The following is a 23,568-nucleotide window of genomic DNA, read 5'->3' on the forward strand; positions in this document are numbered from 1 at the left end:
TTAAAAAAGTGGGACCAAATCTTTACCGGACACTGAACCAAGGAAGATATACAGATATCAAATAAGCATATAAAAATGTGCTTCATATCACATGTAACCAGAGAAATGGAAATTAAAACAACAATGAGATATTGCTACAGAATGACCAAAAGCTGGAACAATGACACCAATCACAGATGACAATGGGGAGCAACAGTATTCATTGCTGGTGGGAATGCGAAAGGATACAACTACTTTGGAAGACAGTTTGGTGGTTTCTTACAAAACTAAACATACTTTTACCATACAATCCATCAATTGTGTTCTTTGGTATATAATAAAGTAGTGTAAAACTCATGATGGCATAGAAATCTGCACATGAATGTTTATGGTAGCTTTATGCATAGTTGCCAAAACTTGGAAGCCACCAAGATGTCCTTTAGTAGGTGAATGTGGTACATGCATACAATGGAACAGTATTCAGTGCTAAAATAAAAAATTGAGCTATAAAGCCATGGAAAGACTTGGAGGAAACCTAAATGCATATTACTAAATGAAAGAAGGTAATCTGAAAAGGCCACATACTGTATGATCCTATTTAATAAAAGAGTAATATGCAGATTGACCATCACTCCAATACACAAGATGGCTGGCCCCATGTAGTGAAAGATCCTGCCCCTATGTGGACATAAGATGGACACCACAAGATGGCCAGCAGGGAAGGGTAATTGGGAGGGACCAGGCCTGTAAGAGAGGGCAGTTGGGGGCAATCAAGCTTGCAGGGGAGGGCAGTTAGGGGTGACCAGGTCAGCATAAGAGGGAAGTTGGAGGTAACCAGGCCTCAGGAAATGGCAATTGGGGGAGACCCAGGCCTGCAGTGGAGAGCAGTTAGGGGGCATCAGGCCTGCAGGGGAGGGCAGTTAGAGGTGACCAGGCCTGCAGGGGACAGCAGTTAGGGACAAACAGGCTGGCAGGGGAGCAGTTAGGCATCAATCAGGCTGTCAGAAGGGTGGTTAGGGGGTGATCAGGCTGGCAAGCAGAAACAGTTAGGGGCAATCAGGAAAGCAGTCAGGCGAGAAGTTAGGAGCCAGCAGTCCTGGATTGTGAGAGGGATGTCCCAGATTGGAGGGTGCAGGCTGGGCTGAGGGGCACCCCCCCCTGCTGTGCATGAATTTCATGCACCAGTCATCTATTGATAGTTTTAATATAACATTCCAAAACAGCAAATCTATAGAAATTGTAAAAAGAGCTCAGTATTTTCCAGGGATTGGGTGTGGGAGGACAGGGATGAATAGGTGAAGTACAAAAGATATTTAGGGCAACGAAATGACTGTGTATGATACTATAATGATGGGTATATATTATTACACATTTGTCAAAATGCATAACACCAAGAATGAACCCTAAAATAAAGCTATGGACTTTGGATAATTATGATGTGTCAAGGTAGGTTTTCCAGTTGTACCAAATGCACATTCTGATATGTGATGTTGATAATGAGGGAGAATATGCATGTGTGTGGGGAGGATGGGGGGTGTATACAGTAAATCTCTGTACCTCTCTCTTTTTTGCTGTTAAGCTGAAACTGCTCTAAAAAGTAGTCTTTGAACAAAGTCACAAGCACAGTTTTAACATCATAAAATATTGTTTTTATAAACATATATCCATGACAGAAATAAGGTTCTCTTTGGAATGTGAGGTTGTTTGGTCTCTGGTTCATGTCACTAGGTTCTGCCAAAGCTATTGGTAAAACGATGTGAGAACCAGTTACCTTTAATTACTTTTAATGTTCCAAGACTGCACCCTAACTATACCCAGTCTTCTTTGGCAAAGAAGATATATTTATTTTTGAAAGAATTAGGCAAAGTTGAGTATGGATATATATATATATATATATATATATATATATATATATATATATATATATATATATGGTATATGGAGAGAGAGAGAGAGAGAGAGAGAGAGAGAGAGAGAGAGAGAGAGAGAGAGAGAGAGAGAGAGAGAGAGAGAGAGAGAGAGAGAGAGAGAGAGAGAGAGAGTTATAGGAGGGATAGGGATGGTGCTATTGTCCCAGTATCAAATAGGCACTTGTTTCTGAATAGTGGGGAATGGACCTGCACTGAACTATCCATATACCTTTGCTGGTCCAAGGATCCCAGGAACCAACCACCTGCAGGACTGGAAAGGACCCAAGAAACAGACCGTGGCCTGAAACCAAGGGGAACTCTTGCCCTCATCAATTACTCTGGTTTTTATGAGTATGTTATAAACTACAATACCTCTGAAAATAGGAAGGTGGTAAAGATATTAATAGTCCTGCAGAGATTATTAATTGCTTACAAATCTATTTAAGTTCTATAGGCATTACTTTACTATTATACATATGCATATTTGATGGTTGTCATTACAAATTTCTATTTTTTATAGGTAATTTGTTGTCACAGTGTTTGTTGAAACATTTGTTCATCTCTTTTATATGGTAAAATCTTCATTATTTGATCTAATTAGCCAACTGTTGAAATATGTAGAATGATCCTACATATCAATTTTGTCATAAAAATCTTCTTTGTGCCAGACTCTGTGCTTCAAAATCAGGGGTATTAAAGCAAGATACAGTCCCTGTCCTTAAAATATTTATATCTCATACATGGTTTACCCATTGTGCTATATGTATTTGAATGTTTTTAGCAATCCAGAAGGAATTTTTAGACTTTTTAAAAATGCTAAATGATCATCTCTATTGATTATTGATATAGTAGTGCTAATGCCACTAAGTTAAGAGTTATTATTAATGGAATTTGGGGAAAAAAGGTTCTGTATTCACCTAAAATTCTTGAAAACATTCTTTTTAAAAAAAATATGCATATTTTATTGATTTTTTACAGAGAGGAAGGGAGAGAGATAGAGAGCTAGAAATGTCGATGAGAGAGAATCATCCACCAGCTGCCTCTTGCACACCCCTTACCGGGGATGTGCCCGCAACCAACATACATGCCCTTGACTGGAATCAAACCTGGGACCTTTAAGCCTGCAGACTGACGCCCTACCACTGAGCCAAACCGGTTTCAGCTTGAAAACATTCTTGAATCAGCTTTTTATTTAAAGAATATTTTTTTTCAGTAGGATCCCACTTGTCAAAAAATGCTTTCTACTTTGAAATTTAATAATTTTGAGTTGTGTAGCAAGATTAAAATATCATGGAAATAATGAGTATTCTATTTGTTCCAATTAGAAATCCTCTGAACTTAGGGCAGTCTTGGCCACCCCCTTTTTACCTTATTAAACAGACTACTCACCCAAGAAAAAAGTGATCTTTTCAGAAGAGATATTCCATACTTTATTTCCAGGCACTGGAGTCTGAGCCATACACCATATGGTCAGGTTGTTTGATTGGGCTGGTTCATTGCCATACACCCTTGTGAAAACAGACTTTACGTTCAAAAATCCACTTTTGTCTTTTCTCTCTTCATTTGTAATGTATATTTCTACAAGAGGAATAAGAGCAAGGTTAGTCACGAACATTGCCAGCATGAGCCATACAGTGATGCCAAGGCCTGGCTAGAGACAGTTTGGTTTATGGTAAAGGAGAGTCTAAAGGTGTCTAAAGGCAGTATCTGGGCAGTGAGGGTATGTTCCAACAGGTGCAGAATTAACTGCAACTGTTTGCTGAGGCTGCTGCATGGCATTGGTCCATGGTCCAGATGTGAAATGTATTGATGAAGAGGATTGTTTGGTTTGTAACCAGGGCCCAGGGGAATTCCAGGGCTCTGCTATGGAATCTGGATACACAGCAGGAATATGCCTAAGTGATCAGGAAACTATAAAATGACCTCAGCTGAGACTCTGAGATGCTCTGTGCTATCTCAGTGGTTCTCCTTCCCCAGTCCTCCTTATGGGCCCCTTGTTGCAAATGTACATGTGATGTATATCTTTACTTTAATGGTGATGTTTATTGTGTCCTTTTCCTGCAATAAGCTGCAGGTTTATAGCCACTGTCATGTTGAGTCCTGTGAGTCTTCTTTAGAAATAGCACCCTGTTTAACTGCTTCTGTTAGTCCAACTTGCAAACAGCACACATGGCAGCAGGAATTTAATGTAAAACTCATCATAGGCCATAACTTTCTGAATTCTCACAGCGTCTTTACATTAAAGGCTCTACGTGCTAGTTCTGAAGTTATTACAAACTCATCACCAAATGTAGTTATATGCTAGTGGAACTCTGACCACATCGTCTTATGGTTGGGAGCGTCATTATAACCGCACAGGAACTTCATTTCTCTAATATAATTTTCTCTTTAATCCAAGCTAGCCTTGTCCAACCTAATGTTGCTATGACTCACTTGTCTCCTTTCAACCAGATCCTTTTACCTGTGCACATACCACACGTCCACTCTTTAATCATTAAGCCCTTAGGATGTTCGGTTCTGGCCAGCATCAGACTTCTGTCTCAAGAACAAAGCCTCAAGTCTGTCAACCATAAGAGCACAGTTTCTGCCAAACTAAAGATAACATCTTGACCTCAGTTGTGTTTCAGCCCCAGGCCCATGAAAGCGGAACAACCCTACACTACCAACCACATCCTCGTGAAATCAGACAGGATGACGCCATGGCCAACATCGGGACCTGACACAATGATCAACTCCTCCCTTTGCTTTGGCTCTGAGGAATCAGTAGAGCCCAGGACCCCAACTCCCTTAGCCATCTTGTCTAATAACTACCCCCACCCCATATAATTAATCTATCACCCAGAGGCCATTGGAGAGCCAGGTCTCAGAGTACTGGCTCACCTATGCCTCTGGGCTTGGTGCCAGTTCCCTAAATAAACCTTCACTGTACTTTCTTTGCTGCAAACTGCCGTTCACATCTTATTGCACTTTGATGAGTGTAGGAAAACCAACCCCTTTAGTTTGAAGTAACACAATGGACACATCAAACAGGGCTTATTCAACAGAAGAACATATCTAAAATGACATTTAACAGATATTATCAGGATTGCATCCTGTCATGGTGGGTGAACTGTTTTTAAAGGAAACTAGTAACAAAACCAATAGTAGTTTCAAAATGAATCAAGTGTATTAACCCAATGATTGATGATCACCAACTTTTAAGTTCATTATTTAAAAAAATAATGAAGTAAGCTCTGTGTGATTCAGTTATTGTTGAAAATATGTTGCACTTTGAGGAGAAATGACTCAGGAGAAAGGTTATTGTGTTAGGCAGGGATGGCTGGGATTATTCTAGCAAAGGTGGTCATGTTTATCACCTGTGAAAAATATGGCTTTGTGTAGTCTCAGCTGAGGTTATTTCAATGTGTGTTCCTGCCCCAGGAACTTTTCATCCTCCAGGTGAGCATCTTCCTTGTCTCGGAGCCAAATTCTCTATGTGCACTTCCTCCAGTACCCTCCCCTCCCAGCCCCCCCACTCCACCCAGATCCATTCAAGAAAATGTAGAAATCATTCATTTATTGACTTAAAGCAGTGGTACTAAGTTAATGGAAGTATATGAAATTATTAATAATTGTATGTTGAATTAAAAGTTTTGCCTTCATCTAAGAGTTCAGCTTTTACTCACAGTGAAATAAAACATTAGTGTTTATATATAAGTTGATGAAATCAAGTGTATTTCTCATATTCTGGGAAATGATACTCCCATTCTCTTGGAGGAGCCAGATGAGAACCAAAAAGTGGCATTTAATGGGCAAGATCCTGTTTTCCTTAGAATGGGAATTGTCCTTAAATGCCAAGATAAACTTAAGCAACCTTGATTTCTATTGTCCTTTGTTTTCTTTCTTTCCCAAACCCATTTCCATGGAATGATTTCCTTACCTTCTCTTTCACCTTGAGGAAAACTTCTCTCTATAAACCATATGAGATTTGCTGAAGGAAATACATTCCTCAGTGAGCAGGTAAATGTTCTCTGGGTGTAAATACAAGACACAGGAAGAATTATTTGCAAGTTCAGGAGAAAGGAATACCCATTACATCTCCACTAACCCTCACAAAAGGCAAATTGGCAGAAAATATTTTCTCCACTTTTAACAATGCAGTGTTTGAAGTGGTTGTGTGAAAACTTAAACTACAAGTAGAATTTCTCTTTATAAAAGATGTTATAACTTAATAGCTAGAATCCAGGACAATACTGGTGTTGCAAATCTGGATTATTGGTTTTATAAAAGGAAAATCACAGCTCTGCACAGGCAGAATAAAATAGTAAATGGAAATGAAAAGATAGAAGGAAGACGCTATAACAGGCAGAGACCAGAGAAGTATATTCTGTTAGAATAAATGCTATACTTTGGTTATTTCCATTTCCCAAATAATATAATATAGAGAATGGTCTCAGGGTTTGGACAGGTTCAAGCCTCAAACTAATGAGAGGGCATGGTCCTTTTGTGGCAAAGCCACATGCAAGTCCCAGCTTGAAGGACAAAGCCCTCCCAGCACAATTATAGCCAAAGATTATAATTGTAAGCTTGACCTTAAGGTCTGAACCTGTGGTCCCAGGTAGCAGAGTGATGTAGGTTGTAGGAGGTGTAGCAAGTACCGTTAAAACAAAAGCTTGATAGAGTTCAGGTGCATGTAATTGAGTAGATTCAAAACCTTTGTTTTGAATCTACTCAATTGTAAACATCTTGACCATGCCCTTACTTTGCCTCATGGAATCTGGCTATAAATTAAAGACTCAGCTTGCAGGCTATGGCACTGTCTCTCCATTGAAGAGCAGCGTCCCGTCTAGCCCCAGCTTTATTCTCTTGTCTGTCTTCTTTAATCTTTCAAAACCCCCCCTCCCCCCCCCCCTTCACCCCTGGCCATGCTGAGCAAGGCACAATATAAAATGTTATTTGTAGCAGTGGCCACAGCAACCCTTTACTATAAATATCTCACTTTTGACTTATAGAGAGTTTTCCTAATTCATTTTATTACCTTAATTCTATAGAGTAGGAAAGATACACTTTATTATTGTCACTTGACAGGTGGGAAAACCAAGGCACAGAATCACAGACTAGCTAAAGGGTGTGGGATGTAGTTGATAGCACAAATTGGAACTGTGTTACCTAAATCCCAGTCCAAAATATCTCCTGGTAATACATAATATTGAAATAAGAGAGAAAAATAGAAGAACAGGTTGTTTATGTCACAAAACTGAAACGTTTAGAGTTAGGATTAGTTATGTTTGATTTTCAACACTGTGTTTATTCTTTGTGAGATGGGTTTCTTCAATAGCTTGGTGAAAATATCCAGTAAGACTTATTGGATCCTCATTATTTTATCTGAGACACTGAGAAATAATAATTCCATTTATAATTACTTGCTTTCTCATCAAGAGATGTGCGTAGTTTTACATATTACCAACCCTTGTTTTTAGTTCTCAAATATTTCCCAATTGATGAATACACTAGTTAATTAATAAAGAACCGTTAGCTGTATGTGATGCTCAGCATGCCAATTTCCCCACAGACTAGTTAGCCCCAAAGAGTCTGGACCTTCTACTGTGTTGAGAAACCACATTTAAACATATTAAGTTACATTTCTCTGGTGAGATCCTACTGAGGTGCAGTGTAGTATACCTCAGTGTGTCCCTACAAAAATCTCAAGGAAATATGTAAAACTTTCAGAGGAATCTATCTGTTGTATATCCAAAAATCTATGTATTCTGTATCAAACATTGCAACTCCCATTTTCCCACTCATTCAACACTTGACAGTGGGGATACATGCAGCAGCAAGAATGCAGATCTGTGAAATTGCTTCACTTTCTGTCCTAAAAATTCAAAAGCAGCCCTAACTGGTTTGGCTCAGTGGATAGAGCATTGGCCTTCGGGCTAAAGGGTCCTAGGTTTAGGCATGTACCTTGGTTTTGGGCACATCCCTAGTAAGGGGTGTCGGGGGTGTGAAGGAGGCAGCTGATCATTGTTCCTCTCTTATCAATATTTCTAACTCTCTATATCTCTCCCTTCAACTCTGTAAAAAAAAAAATCAATAAAATATATTTTAAAAAATCAAAAGTAAAATAGGTTCCCTAAAATATATTCCTGTCAAGTAAAGAAAAAAATATCAGCTTATTTAATCCAATAAAATGCCAAAGATTGATGATTATCTCTATGATGTAAGAGTTATAGTAAATGGAGTATTATTATACCAACTAGAGGCTCGGGGCATGAAAGTCATGCATGGTGGGGGAGGTTCCTCAGCCTGGCCTGCACCCTCTCCAATCTGGGACCCCTCACTGTCCCACTGCCTTTTGCAATTCAGGACTGCTAGCTCCTAACTGCTTGCCTACCTGCCTGCCTGATTGCCCCTAACCCCTCTGCCTCCCTACCTGATGGCCTCTAACTGCTTCCCTCCTGGCCTGATTGCCCCTTACTGTTCCTCTGCTTGTCTGATCACCCCAAACCATCTCTGCCTCACCCCACACTCAGGACCCAGGATTCTCTCCTCCAGCCAGTTGCAAACACCTGGGACCTGGGCTTCCCTTCCCCTGGCCAGCCACAGGTACCCAGGATCCAAACAGGCTTCATCCGGGCTGGCCACAGCCACAGGTGACCATGGGCAGGCAGCTTCACCCAGGCCCAAGCTGCAGGCATTTGGGACCATGGGGCGGATGGCTTGTCCTTCTCCTGGGCTCCAGGTGCAGGCACTGGCACCTGAGACCATGGGGCAGAGGCTTATCCCTCTCCTGGGCTTGGCCGCATGTGCAAGTGCAGCTTCTGGCACCTGGGACTCTAAGGTGAGTGGCTTGTCCCTTTCCCAGGCCACAGGCACAGGTATAGCCACTGGCACCCAAGACCATGGGGTGGGCAGCTTGTCCTGCTTCTGGGCTGCAGCTTGGCTGGTCCCCATTCCTCTCTATTGCAAGCTCATTTGTGCCTGGCTGGTCCCCATTCCTCTCTCCCCAATGTTGAGTGTCTGAGCAGTAAGGTATGAGGGCATGAGGGCATGACAATGTGAGGGTGTGATGACCATTTGCATATTAGCTCTTTATTATATAGGTTACCTTTAACCACTCTTATGATTCATTTCCTCCATGCTCAGTTAACCCATAAAAAGTCAATGATGTGATAATATCAATAACAAGTGTTGGTTCCATTATTTTTTAAAGAAAATTTCTTGTCAACTTAAAAAAATGTTTAAAGATTTACTCTTGTGGATTCTCTGAATTCAGATTTTATGGAATGATTTAGACTTCAAATATTCTATACCACCTCCAGACTGTATCCCAAGATTTTGTTTAGGAATATAGTTCTTATCCTGAAAATCCTCTTATCCTGAAAATCTCTCTAAAACAGTAGACTAAAGTAGTTGAAATTGAATATCTTAGAAAACATGAGCAGATATGGTTTTCCTGAGCAAACAGAACTGTCTTTATTTAGAAACTTCTACTTGGTCCAAATGAGTAAGAAGAAAACAACATGTTAAATTAAAAAAAAAAAAAGAAGTAAATATGCACAAAAGTCTACATGCACACACATACAAGCACACAGAGTCCTGTTCCTCTACTCGAAATTAAATCATTCGCTCACTCTCTGTGTGTCTGTTGCCTCCGTAAGACAAGCCAAATCATTGATTTCCCTAACACTTTATTCTAAGTCCACCTGGAATAACTTAGCACTAGCACCAAGAATTGTGTAAAAAGTGCCAAATGTATTTGAAAATTTCTGTAGGAGTTCAGAGAAGAGTGGAATTTGAAAGTAGCTTAGAGAACAAAGCTGAATTTTGTGGACTGGGAAGAGATGAGCCCAGACTACAGCTGGTCTCTGTTGGAAAGTAGTGGGGAATTCACAAAGCTGGGTGAATGGAATGGGTTTCTAGGCCAGGTGTGAGCTGGGAACATTGTCCTGGAAGCAGAGGGAAGCCAGTGGATGGTTGGAGTATTATGGGATTGAGGAGTCAGGAGAAATAGATCTAAATCTGGCTGTAAGACTGACTGTTTCCTTATTTCCACAGTTGAAATTCTGAAATGGTGACCATTTGTCAGTAAACCCACAATTAGTTTCCCTAAATTTGGACAAAACCTTTTTCCAAAGTGCTTTGCAAAGAATCACTTTGAAAACATTTAGCTTTTTAATCTAGAAAGAAAAACTTAAAAAAATTCCCTATGTCTTTATCAACTCTACATTCCTATCTGGAGTCTTCCTCTCCACCCTCTCCCCCTTCTTTTTCATTTGGAATTTTACTCTCAGGCTCTATTTGTTTTTTACTCTGCCTATTTCTATTTTTTCCCCCTATTACTCAATTGTTTCCTTCCTGTTTCTTTTTGGCAGATTTTCTTCTTAAATCTATTCATGCATATTCACTTATTTATAATATGTATGAAAATGTATTTTTTTGCTTAAATTGTGATTATCCTTTTATTCTACTCCAACTGAGAAAAGGAACTGTCTATGGCCATACCACCCTGAACACGCCCGATCTTGTCTGATCTCGGAAGCTAAGCAGGGTCGGGACTGGTTAGTACTTGGATGGGAGAAAAGGAACTAATTACATTTCTACTTTTCCAATTCTAGTTACATAATATAATAAAAAGAAAATCCAATTTTTTTTCTCATTTGGCTATATTTATTTGAACTGGGGTGTTTTCTTTTATTCCCTTTTCTGTAAGTTCTTTGGCTTTTTACTTATTGAATTTACATCTATAGTTTATAAACCAAAATGAGATTCTTGGTCTGACAATTGGGCAAAACATTTGGAACCTCAGATGCCCTTGAGGCATGTGGTTTCTGCTCACATTCACCCCTTTTCCTTAAATCTCCTTGGCTTGAAAGCTAGATGATCTAGTCATCTGGAAACGGAACTACAACGTGTAAGTGCTGGATTTGCTCTTTAACTACATGCGATTTGCCAGGAACATCGTTTTAGTGCTGGAAGGGGCGGAGACAAAGTTTGCATTTGTGTCTGTGTTGCAGAAAAACCCACAGGCAGGGACACACCCATTTGGGAACAAGGCTCCTCTGAAAGTGGGAGGGAACAGGAACTGGAGGTACCTCCTCTGGGGCAGGAGTCAGCTAATAACTAACTATTCAAGGCGCACAGAGCACTCACCCTGCAAGGGAGCCACTGGAATCAAGACCAGCTCCTCTGGTGCCTGTAAGTAACCCCTTGTGACTGGTGGGTGTTTTCCAATTGTTGGGGGTTGCAAAGTTTGAGGAATAAGGCTCTCATTTTCTTCAGAAATGACCCAAGTAAGAAACCAGACAGAGGTCAGGCCGCTTTTAAAATGTAATATGATTTTCATTTTTTTAAAACCCTTAAAATGTAGTAACTAAGCAAAACATGTGGAGTAAGCTGTTGTCAGGAAGGTCTTATCAGCTGTTGGCTTTGCAGGTGATGGTGCCGGGAAGGTGGAGCGTGCTGAGCTGCTTGCCCAGGACCGCCAGTCCGTGGAGAGGTTCCACTTGTTTCTCCTCCGTGCCTGCCGGTTCCTCCCGCTGAAAACAGCTAAGCCTGATGTTTGGATTTTTTAGAATCCCGGCCCCAGAGGACTCTGGAGGGATGAACTGACCTCACACTGGGAACTTTATTACCCGGACCCTGGCAGGCGTTGTAGCTGTTGACTGCTTGTTGCCACAGTGCCTGGGAAGCATAAGTCTCTCTCACTTCAGCATCTGCCCTTGCTTGCTGCTACCCACACTGAGAGGGACCTGGGGAAGCCCCAGCCTGAGCATCCTGAACAGCCTGGACATTGAGGCTGTTCATCCTACCTCCGAACACATTTTACAGGATCTGGGAGCACAGAGACAGTGGAAGCAGCCGGGAGGAAAACTAAACTTTTCAACATTCGAAGACACCGTGGTGTGGTGGATGTAGATGCAGAACACTGAGTGGACTGAAGAGCTTTGCAATTGTTGCAGTAATTTGCTTTGACTCTGGCTCTGCCAAGGAGGGATCAGTACATCTGGGGCGCAGAGGGAAAGTGCAGGGGAGCCTCAGAGGCCATTTTGCTTGGCTCTGACTCACCCTGACTCTCCGGTGAAGCAAAAGGAGAAAACATCACCCCAACCAGGTGCGGCCAGCCTTTGATCATTACTGTGAAACTCCAAGAGTTGCCACAGTTCTTTTCCAGGTACACAATTAGTCTTAGTTGTGGTTCAACAGAGACTTTTAGCTCAAGGAACGCTGCAGCAGAGGAGACAGTATGAGGCGGGAAGAGGAGGAAGAGGAGAGAACTAGGATGACAGCAAAAGGGGAGTTACTGATGAAGGAGGAGGAGGAGGAGATCCATGAGATGGGAGAACTGGTTGGCCCTTTTGTGAATGCCATGCCAGCCCCAGTGCCCCACAACAAGGGGAGCCGGTTTTCTGAGGCCTGGGAGTATTTCCACCTGGCCCCTGCTCGTGCTGGACATCACCCCCACCAATACGCCACTTGCCGCCTCTGTGGCAGGCAGGTGAGCCGTGGCCCCGGGGTGAACGTGGGCACCACGGCCCTGTGGAAGCACCTGAAGAGCATGCACAGGGAGGAGCTGGAGAAGGGTGGCCATGGTCAGGCAGGACAGTGCCAGGACCCGAGGGGCCAAGGACCTCAGATCCCCATGGGCATCGAAGGCGAGTGGGCCAGGCTTCTGGAGCAGGTGGGGGCCCTGGCTTTGTGGGCCAGCCAAAGAGAAAGGGACCTTCTCAGGAGGGAGAGGGCAGTGGAATGGCGGGAAAGGGCGGTGGAAAGGAGAGAGCGAGCTGTGGAGGAGGTGGAAAGAGCCATCCTGGAGATGAAATGGAAGGTGAGGGCCAAGAGGGAGGCCCGCCAGAGGGAGACAGACCAGCTGGCAGCTGCTCACCCCTTCCATTTTGTGTAAAGTGAGCTTGGGGACATCTGTTCTGAAAACACTGACTTTAGATTCCTAGCAAAGAGCCATTTTAGTTTCAGCTTAAATAGATAGCAAGCCAATCTGGTGGGATTTTGCTTTTAAGAGAAAGCATGCATAGTATGTGTTAATATCAGCAAGTTCTGAATTAACCAGATGTTTAGCTATGGGGTTCCTCGTGCTATGCTGATTAAATCTTAAAAAATACACTAACTAAATATAGAGATTGTGTCACACCATGGGTCTGTGAATTGTTCTGGGTCACAATGTACCAGCCTATCAGCACGGATGAGTGAACATATTGGGATGGGTGCCTAGCACTTGGTTTTGGTAAAGCTGGAGGTTTTGACGGCTGAGGTTGGCCGGGTAGCTGGAACGTACCTGCCTGGCCAGCTCCCTGTCAGAGGCCCTACCAGGAGCTGAGCTGGGGCTTCCTGGGGCTGAGGTGTTTGCATGCAGCTGGTGGTGATTTGAGGACTGGACACAAAGCTTGTTCTGTGGAACTGAGCAGTGGAAGGACAAAGAAGCTTGAGCCTGAGGTCTCCAGACCCTTCCAATGTATACCTTTCTCCCACTGGGGCAGTGCTTTGACACCTGCTTATATTAAAGCTGTTCCATCACTCTAATCTGTCTGAATCTTGTCTTTTCAACAACTCAACACAGAAGTGATTAATGCATAATTAGTGCAGAGAGAATGAAAGACTTTATAACTCATTTGAATTAAATATTAAGAATAAGAGGACATAGGACCAGCCAGTTTGGCTCAGTGGATAGAGCATTGGGCCTTGGATGAAGAATCTGGGGTTTGATTCTGGTCAAGGGCACATACCCTGGTTGTAGGCTCAATCCCAGGCCCTAGAAAGGACATATGCAGGAAGCAACCAATCAATGTGTCTCTCTCACATTAATGTTTCTCTCTCTGTGTCTCTCCCCATCCCTTCCACTATCTCTAAAAATAAATGGAAAAATATCTTCAGGTGAGGTTTAAAAAATGTATTCATAAATAGTTAAAAATGTAATCTAGTCTCATATTAAGGTCTTTTAAGTGAGAAGGAGTTAGTGAAGAAGAGATGAAAGAAACCCAAAGAAAAAGAAAATGATAGAGAGATGGGTAAATAGAAAAAAAAAATATAGACCAGAGGCAGAAAAGTTAAAATGAAAGAAAAAGGGGTAAAGAAACATGAAAAGATAAGAGAAGAGAGACAGTTCCCTAGGCAAAATTCACCACAGAAACATAAAAGAGACCACGACTGTCTGGGACAGTGAAGGACAGAGAACATTTTGTTAAATTCTGAGGTCAATTCTAATGAGTTCAGTTGCTTTTATTTTCTTTCCACAGAACACTCAGAGCACTTGTCCATTTGAGCAGTAAGTTTTGGATTTTATTCCCACCTCTGAAATGCTAACTGCATATCCATCCATTGTTCTCAGAGTTTTAAAAACTCTTCATCATGAAATTTTCAGAGATGTTTTGAAAAAAGGGTGACTAATGGTCCATAGGAGGAGAAAAATTCCCTGCATTGCTAAAGATATGCCTAAAATGTTAACTCAGGAACAGAATAAAATCAAGGTGGAAATTACTCTGTTTTTTGAGCTAGAGCTGACTGTTGCTTTGGATGATTCCTCTAGAACCTATTTTTTTTTAACTGGGCTGGGAATAGGGAAAACAGAATGGTGAAAGCTGGGAAAGATAAGAGGAGATAAAGGTAGCAGCATTTCATTATCTTGTAGGTAGTCTAAGCACTCTATGGGCACTTTGCTTCCTGAAAGTGGACAAGATCCTCATATAATAATGGTGTCTTGCCTTGTTCAATCCTCACCTACATGGCTTCTTCTTATTGCTTGTTCTTAGACTCCACCAGCAGCTCTAACAACCAGATCCGTCTTCTCTATGAGCTTCTCATGGAACAAACACAAGTTCAAACACCAGGCTTGTGAAAAACCCAGGCTGTAATGCAGTCCTATAAATAGCTTTATCCCCCTTGCCCCTGGAAGCCTGACTGATGTTAAAGGTTTCACTTCCCATGTGGTTTCCCCACTGGGTATGGTTGCCCTCTGAGGCCTTCCCCAGGTGTAGTGGAAGCTCAAACCCTCACCACTGTAAGGATGATGGCAGCTGGCAGTCTCATGACCAGACATTTGGACTCAGAGACTTATTGTGCCACAATATGCTAGAAAAAAAAAAGAAAAAAGAAAAGAAGCCTCAATACCTAATCTCACACACACACACACACACACACACACACACACACACACCGAATGTTTCTTAGGAAGGTGAAGGAATCCCCAAAGATTCAGGATTTTATAAAACCAAGGTTAAATAAACAAAATATCAACTTCTGTAAACAGCAACTAGAGCTTTCTTTTCTGATATGTGCTTTTAGGTTATGGTGTCTGTTTTATATGGTTCTTATTATTCTTTTCTTCTTTAGACATGTTTAAGCCCAACTGCTTTGGTTTCCTGTTTCATGTTAGGTAGTTTTCTTTATATTCCCCCCCTAAATTTTGTCAAACATAACAAAGGTTAAGAGTGACAAGAACAGGACCTATGGAGATGACTGAGTTAAAGTAAGGAGAGACATGCGGCTTGCGGAGAGACTGCACTGTTGAGTCAGCTCTGGAAAATGCATGCATCTCTCTTGTGCCTTCTTTTGCTGTGTCATTGGAGCTGGGTGTAGAGGGCCAGGGGCTCTGGGCTGAGGGGCTCATTGGCTCAGCATCTTTTGCTCTAACGTAAAAATCTGCTTCATGGTGGAATCCAGAAGTTTAAGCTGAAGGTCCCTTTTCCATCTTAGCTACAAAGGGAGGCTCCATGCCATATTGGAAGTCTGGTGAAACCTCCCACTCAGGAACACACAAGAAAATGCCATCACAGGTGTGACACTTGGACATCCCTGGCCTGTCTAAGCCTGAGAGGCATCATTGTTACAATAATTTGGGAACTTTTCTATCTTACCGAAAAACTAAATTAACCATAAATATTATAACTTTAGTAATGTTGGAAAACACTACTCACAACTGGCCAAATGCCCATTGCTCTAACACTGAGTGCCACTTGTGTAGTAGTATGTAGCACATAGTAGGCATTTAATATGTTCATGTTGACTTAGAATTAATTTTTAAGGAATGAAGGGAAGGCATAGAAAATTACCACTGACCAACACCTAACATAGCAAAATGGCAGATACTTTGCATATGTTCACCGTTTGGTCCATACCTCACCCTTGTGAGGTTCGGAACAATGATGAGGAAGCCAAGGAACTGAGATTCCAGGGTCCAGAGTCAATAAGTGATGGATACGAATTCAACCCAGGTCTATCAGGTTCCACAATCTACGTTCCATTTTTTTCATTATCCCACACTGTCTCAGTCACATAGTAGATTTATGAATATAAATGCAGAGGAAGGAATGGGTGAAAGAGAGTGAATGAATGATAAATACTGGGGAGGAAAGAAATATTCCTGAGACATTTACCATGTGCCATGTACTTCATTACTGTGCATAAATTTAATTCACCTAAAAACCCTGAGAAATATGTATTATGATCCCAATTTTAGAGGTGAGTTGGCTGAGACTCATGGGAGTTAACTACCTGGTGAGGATATGTAGTTAATAAGTGGTCTAATTAGGATTTGACAGTAGTTCTACCTGCCCCTGGAGCTGACTGCTTTCACTGTACTACCTGACCTGGATATGGGCAAGCTAAATTTTCATCCCAGCTTGGCCCTTTCGTAGTGATTCAGCCAGTTGTTCAGACTCTCCAGGCCTCAATTTCTCATCTGTAAAATGACAGATACCCTACATTTTTTTTTTTTTTTTGAGGCTTGTTGGGAGCATCTCATGATGAAAACGTGTGAAAGGGTTTTACAGAGTTCATAACTTATTGAAAATACAATGGGGATTATAAGAATATCAGAGGGAGGAATCATTAACGTTTGGCAAGATGTTAAAAGATCCATAGACAAGCCATGTCCTGTAGTTGGTTACATGGATTTAGTGAGAGTTTATTCATTAATTCCCCAGGAAGTAAGTTCTCCTGTTTTCCCTCTCAGCACCTAGGCAAGCTTGGTACAGAAGAAATTTGATAACATGTAACACAAAGTCTTTTTTTTTTAAATTGGAATTTTGGGGTCCAATTTTATGGTAACATATCTAATTGAGTAATAGTAACTATAAACACCAGCACCAAAAACCTACAAGAAATCCTTATAAGAAAGAAAATACCTACTAAATATTATACCACTAGATTAGTGGTTTTATTTAAATTAATGAAATGAAGTCCAATGATAAAAGTGGGAATTAATTGACAGAACAATTTAAAATATTTTTCTATATGCTCAGAACTTCAATAGCAATGATCTGAGATTAATACATAAAGTCAGCAAAAGACGCAAATTCTTGGGTAATATATATTCATATAAAACCACCCCACAGAGTCTGAGCTATAATTCAACTGTCAAATTACATGACTGATATTCAGCAGGACTAGAAATTATAAGTGATTCTTGGGACTAGAAGAGACTAGAATATAAGTATAATTTTCTCTCATCCCATGTAATAGGAAATAGGAGAGTTAATGAAAATATTTTTTATTTGGAGTTATGAAAAACTTGAATGAAACAATAATGCCACAACACAGTTAATTAACCTACATAATAGTAATATGAACAAAACAACAAAATAATATTTATCGAGCAATTAATATATGCCACACTATATACTAAGAATTTTTTCATAGGTTATTTCATTTAATTCTTAAAAACAACAACAATGTGCAAATACTCATCTAATCCCCTCTATATGACTGGGAACACTGACTACAAGATGTGAAATAACTTGCCTAAAGTCACAGCAAAAAGAAGAGCTGGCAAGTGAGCTCTGAGCTCAGATTCCAGGTGATTAGAGGCTGGGAACTACCTAGGAGGAACTGAAGTCAGAGGGTCTACTTTACTGCCCCTTTTCTCTTGCCCTTTCTCCTGCTGCCTACGAAATAGCCAGGATTCTGAGGGGTACCTAAGGACAGGTTTCTTCCTGTTAACTCCAAAATAAAAACAATGGGAAAGCTGGTACAGGAAATGGCTCTGAACAAATTAACTGTCAGCTAAGCATAAAACTCATTCTTTCACCAGGATTCACACTGCTCTCTGCCCTACTTTTCCTTCAGTACCTACTTCAATTTTTATTAAAAAGAAATTTAAGCTATTGAGACCTTTTTTTTTTTATTTCAGTAAAAAATAAGGACTCAGGACCACAGATCACATACTCTGAGAGCCTCAAGTCAGAAAGTAAGAATGCCCATTAGGTTTATAGAATCAATTCAGCTTCCCTTCTACTTCACCAGAAATTATTTGGCTGAGGGCCAAAGAATAATATCCTTTGGGAAAATATTCTGGACAACAAAGTAACCTAACACACCTTGGCGTGTTATGCCATAAATTTCAAAGGCTTTAATGTGACTCACCTCTCCCAAGACATCCATGGAGTTATTTTCCATAATCACGGGGATTTCTGGCTTAGCTTAAAGGCAAAGAAAACACAGTTAGTGGCACATAATGCCATCTTACCTGGCTACTAGTGTGTGTGTGTGTGTGTGTGTGTGTGTGTGTGTGAAAAATTAGTCATTCATAATATATTAAACACTCACTGTATGCCTGGAAGAATGTTAGATTTTTAGGAAACAAAGGGAGGCAAATAATCTTCACTGTGCTAAAGATATTTATATTTTCCTGGAAAAATACAGATACATAAACAAGAATTATAAAACACTGAGATAAGTACCATAATGGAGGACATATAGGATTTGAAGAAAGCTTTTAAGAGAAACTGCTAACTCAACCTCGGAGAATAAGAGGAAGCTTTTGAAATTTACAACATCTAATTGATAGTTGAATCATGATTATTAGTGAATCAGGTGACAAGGGGCCTATGGACAAGGGGAGGGGCAGAAATGCAGTATAAAGTTTAGGCCTCTGAAAAGAACAGGAAAGATACTTTATACTTTAGTTGTTTGGTACTAGAAAATATTAGGAACTATTTCAACGATTTTGTTATCCTGTTAGATTATAGGTGCCTCAAAGCAAGACTGTTTTATTTATCTTTTCATCTCAAGCTCTTAACAGAGCCCAATCCAAAGTAGGAATTAAGTATATCATCTCAAACTTAAGTGGTTTCAAGTAAGTTCTTTACAAATATTTTTAAATTTCATTTTATTTTGTTAATCTTCACCCAAAGATATTTTCCCATTGATTTTTTTATTTATTATTATTATTTTTTTAGAGTGAGTGGAAGAGAGGGGGAGAGATGGAGAGAGAGAAACATTGATGTGAGAGAGACTCATCAATTGGTTCCCTCCCACACACAGTTGGGGATTTAGCCTGCAATCTAGGTATGTGCCCTTGGCCAGAATCAAACCCAGGGCCCTTCAGTCTGCTGGCTGACACTCTATCCACTGAGCCAAACCAGCAAGGATTCTTTTTAAAATTTTTAAATATATTTTTATTGATTTCAGGTAGGGATGGAGAGGGATAGAGAGATAGAAACATCAATATTAGAGAGTCATTGATCAGCTGCCTCCTACATGTTCTACACTAAGGATGGAGCCCACAACCCGGGCATCTGCCCTGACTGGGAATTGAACCATGACCTCCTGGTTCATAGGTCGATGCTCAACTACTGAGCCACACTGGTTGGGCTCAAGTAAATTCCTGAGTACAGCAGACAAAGCCATCTATGAACCAGATGTTAATACATTTTTAATATTATTAAAATAGTAAGACCCTATCACAGGTGCTGTTAATGCCTGCAAATCCACTTGACATTTGCCTTTACTTGCTGGTTGAGAAACCTCACTAAATAGAGGCAAATGTGGTACTCTCCTAAGGATTTATTGGGGCTGGGGGAGCACACTGAGTCCACAAGCAGGGCAAACAAGAAATCCCAGAGAATTTGTGGCAATAACAGATGGGGAGCTGTGGCTAATACCCCAGCTCCCCAGCCTTTGTTTGGGATAACTCTGATGTGTGTTCTTCCAGAGTTCCCCAGGGGTTTGAGCTCTAAACCCACAGCTTGATCGAGTACATTCTATTATCTTCCTTCCTCTTCTGATGTTTCAGAGGCTTACCTCTCAAATAGATGAATTCAACCCCAGTCCTCTCCTTGTTTTCTTTCAGGAGAACCCAAACCAAAATACAACCCTAACACACTGAGGTGAGGAGGAGCATTTCTGACCTCCTATTGGCAACGAATACCGTAGAATAAAGGACCCCAAAGAAAGAAGAATTACTAAAAATTGCAGGGTGATAGAGATTATTTTTGAATCTCAGGACAATCAGATTTAGAGCAGAGGAGCAGGAATTTATGATGGCAGGTGACTTACCACCAAGGAAAGGAAAGTTAAGGGAGAAGAGTGAGGGAGATGCAGGAGCTGGGCAAACTTCCAATCCCTGGTCTGTTAGAGAGTAGCGGCATTGTCAGGAAGAAGGAAAGAGCTGGATCTGGGGCATGTAGAGTGGGTCTGTGGTACACCCGGGTATTTATTTTGAGGTTTTCATATTTTTATTCTTGGCTTCATCTATTTGAGGATTAACCATGGAATTCAGAGTGGGTTCTAAATGAACTATGCATTGTGCTTCTATGCCAGGGCCATGATGATATATGTTCGGGTGACACCCACAAATAGGTTCAGACTAGATGAGACTTTTCTAACACAACCTAGCCGGCCCATTTGGTAAAGGAGAAAGTCCAAGGAAAATCTAAATATATCAACAAGGAGGCAGAATCTCCTATTTTTAAGCATGTACTGAAAGCAGTTCAAAGAAGAAACAGAAATGTTGAGACAGATGTACAGATAGATAGGTTGAGAAGAGTGAGACATAAAAGTAAGAAGCGATCAAGACCAAGATGAAAGCATTTTTATGCAGCAAAGAGGACACAGTGTAATTTGACAAAGCAATTAAGTCAAGTTACGGTGCAAAAAACCCTTGGTCAAAAGGGACACAGTTTGCCTTATTTAGAATTGATATTTCTTTGCACATCCCGGATGGCTGCCTTCATTGATTTGCCAATAGTAAGACTAGATGAGTTGGTTTCATGCTTGTGGTAAGACAGTCACACCGCAGTAGGTGTGCTGAGAGTGATAATCAATAAAAGAGATGAACAGTATTTCCCAACTCTTCACAGAATGTTGTTTAGGCTCCATAAGGAACATGGCCATCAGGGGTGATTGATTATTTCCCAGCCTGTCCATGGGGAGATCTGGGGGGAAAAGGGAGGCAGAAAGACAGGAGGGAGAGATAGAGGAAGACTATAAGCAAGAGGCTTCAAACTATTTTAATCTTGGCTGTAGCTACTTCATCTATGAACTGCAGGGCTGGCATTTCCTTCAACATATTGAATTGTGTGATGACCTCTAATCATAATGCAATGAGATCGTAAGCAAAAAAGTAAAAAACAAAGATTTTCTTTTTACTTGTTATGTCAGTCGTGACTTATGCTTTGTAAAGTTATTTTCTTTTCGTTTACCTCATTTCCAAAATCAATTAATTGCTCACTTGCATCACTGCTTTTCTCTTTGCCTTAATTTAGAAATGCTGTTTTAAAAAGCACAGTTCTTAGTCACAAAGATGAGAAAAATATTCAAAGCTAGGGGTTTTTGTTTATTAACATTTCCTTGCACCGCTGAGCAAAATAGAATTTTCACATCCCCCCCACCCCCCACCCTGTTTGGACCCTGCAGAATCAGAGGCCCCTGCTGTGGGCTTCCCGGCTGGAGGAGCTGGCCTGCATTCACTCCAGCTGGCTTTGGCAAGGTGTGGGGGCAATGCCCTGAGGGAGTCTCTGGAGCTCCTTTCATCCTCCTCCTATTCTCACGCTGGCCTTATTCTGTCTTGCTCCAGCAAGCAACTAAGACAATTAGGCAGCTAAGCCATTATACTTTGGCAGCCATAATTAAAGAGATTTCCAGCATTCTTAGGAAATATTAAAATTGTAAGTAAGGGAGCGGTCACCAGGAAACCGACCAATTGTGTGATTTCAGTCTGTTAACAGAATCAGTATTCTTTTTACTTCTTATCCTCCTCCCCAGCCCCAACACGAAAGGCAGGTATCAAGGTAAATAAAACTCCTCCCGAACAGCTAGCCTTGCTTGGCTGCACTCCAGGTCACAGGCTGCTTCCTCTCTAGGGGGGAAAGTGAGGCAGGCAACGGGGATGGCAGGATGGCAGGGAGTCCAGAGAACAAAAATTCTTACCGAAAACCTTGACCCTGGTGGAGCTCCTCAAGATTGTGCCAGGCCTGACTGTAATGTGGCAAGAGAACTTCCTGTCATCGTCGTGGATTTGGACTGGAGAGAGGGAAAGCCCATAGTCTGCACCTAGGTTGACTCTGTCTTTAAATGCCGTGGCGTTGCTGATAGGGTGATCCTGGGTGAAAAGTATCTCCTGAGTTCCATTGTCTTCCTGGTGAGAAGAATAGATACCAGTCATTGAGCACTCAAGCAGGCTAGCTCTGGGCTAGGTATTCCCCAAGTATTAATTTATATCTTGTAAAAAGAGAGAGATGAACGAAGGTTGAAATGAAGAGGTATTTAGTATGTTACTAGACAAAGTATCAGTACTCTTGACTTTCAGCTAAAAACTATTGTCAATTTATTCTAATATGAACAGATACTCTTTTCTGTTAAGAACTCCCCCTTGGAGTCCCCTATAAACTGCATATTTGCGGGGGGTGGAGGGGGCACACAGCACTGGGGGCTAATGGCAGATCACAATTCTCATGCCAAATTCAGAAATCTTAATGGCAAGGTGTGCTGAGAAGGCTTTATGTTTTGCCTATAAAATCTTCAACTGAACTGGATAATTATAGTCAACCTCTCTCCCAGCATTACTTTAGAAAGCTTTCATTTAGGTCCTCTGAGGGCCAGGACTAGGATGAGGTAAGGAGATTCCTAGGGCACAAAAGGTTCTTGTAAATGCACCCTTGGGCACCTGAGTGTGAGCGTCTCCTTAATTTTATGCTGTAGGCACTTCCTTTCCTCACTCCCGCCTTGTCATGGACCTTGCCCGTCTGCCCTTATTTCTGTGTTTGTGCTGCCTTCAAATAGGACACATGAAGAGGAGGCTGTAATGTTAATCTGAACGTTGGAGACCAGAGATCATTTGGAGTATTTGTTTCCTCTCTTCCATATCTTTTCTTGGGTGTGTGAAGAAAAGCCCCCATTGTTCTTGCCCACCTCATTATTTCCATGGACAAGGTTTTGGGGATGTCACAGCATTGGTCCATGTCAGTCATTCTGCTGACTAAGGGTCCAGTGAAGAGGGGACTCTTGAGGGGCACAGGATAAAGGAAGGGGTATGTCCTTATACCCTTTAGTATAACAACATGCTCAATTCAGTTGCTTTGAAAACACTCAGACGCACAAATTTATCCTCTGGGAGTTGAACTCAGTTGTTCTGGGGTGAGACCCTCAGAGGGGCAGGGCTGAGAACCATGGGTCTAACTCTAAACAACAGGTGGATGCTATGCACAGGGGCCAGGGGAAATGGAGGGAACTAAAGTGGGTGAGGTGAACAGAAATACATCTGGTGGGGAAGAAGTCATGAAATAATGAGAACAATGCTCTGACTTAGAATATCTGGCTCAACAAATGAGACACATTCAGGGTGAAAGAAATGGAAGCAGATGAGTGAGAGAATTCAAGTATGGGCTAGGAGCAGAAACAGTGAAAACATGAACGTAGACTTTTTAAATAGTTTATATAGATATTTCCAGAATATACTTAGTAGAAACTC

General features: G+C 41.3%; 2 protein-coding genes across 4 annotated transcripts in view; one reads left to right on the top strand and one right to left on the bottom strand.

Annotated features, from left to right (window-relative positions):
* The window catches only part of CD96 (CD96 molecule), an 85,045-nt gene that overhangs the window by 40,375 nt on the left and 21,102 nt on the right, over positions 1 to 23,568 (bottom strand). For all 3 annotated transcript variants that reach the window (XM_084874029.1, XM_084874030.1, XM_084874031.1), the window contains 4 exons: positions 22,029 to 22,236; positions 18,243 to 18,298; positions 5,809 to 5,899; positions 3,279 to 3,467 (listed from right to left, as the gene is read on the bottom strand). In XM_084874029.1, the coding sequence (XP_084730155.1) occupies positions 3,279 to 3,467; positions 5,809 to 5,899; positions 18,243 to 18,298; positions 22,029 to 22,236 (544 nt within the window). The remainder of the gene's footprint in view (positions 1 to 3,278; positions 3,468 to 5,808; positions 5,900 to 18,242; positions 18,299 to 22,028; positions 22,237 to 23,568) is intronic.
* ZBED2 (zinc finger BED-type containing 2) lies at positions 12,038 to 13,325 on the top strand. Its single transcript, XM_084874073.1, has one exon. It carries the CDS (start codon positions 12,115 to 12,117, stop codon positions 12,769 to 12,771), a length of 657 nt encoding a protein of 218 aa, XP_084730199.1. The 5' UTR covers positions 12,038 to 12,114; the 3' UTR covers positions 12,772 to 13,325.

This window comes from Pipistrellus hanaki (genome assembly GCF_964339955.1).
Source record: "Pipistrellus hanaki genome assembly, chromosome: 2".
In the NCBI taxonomy this organism is placed as follows: Eukaryota; Metazoa; Chordata; class Mammalia; order Chiroptera; family Vespertilionidae; genus Pipistrellus; species Pipistrellus hanaki.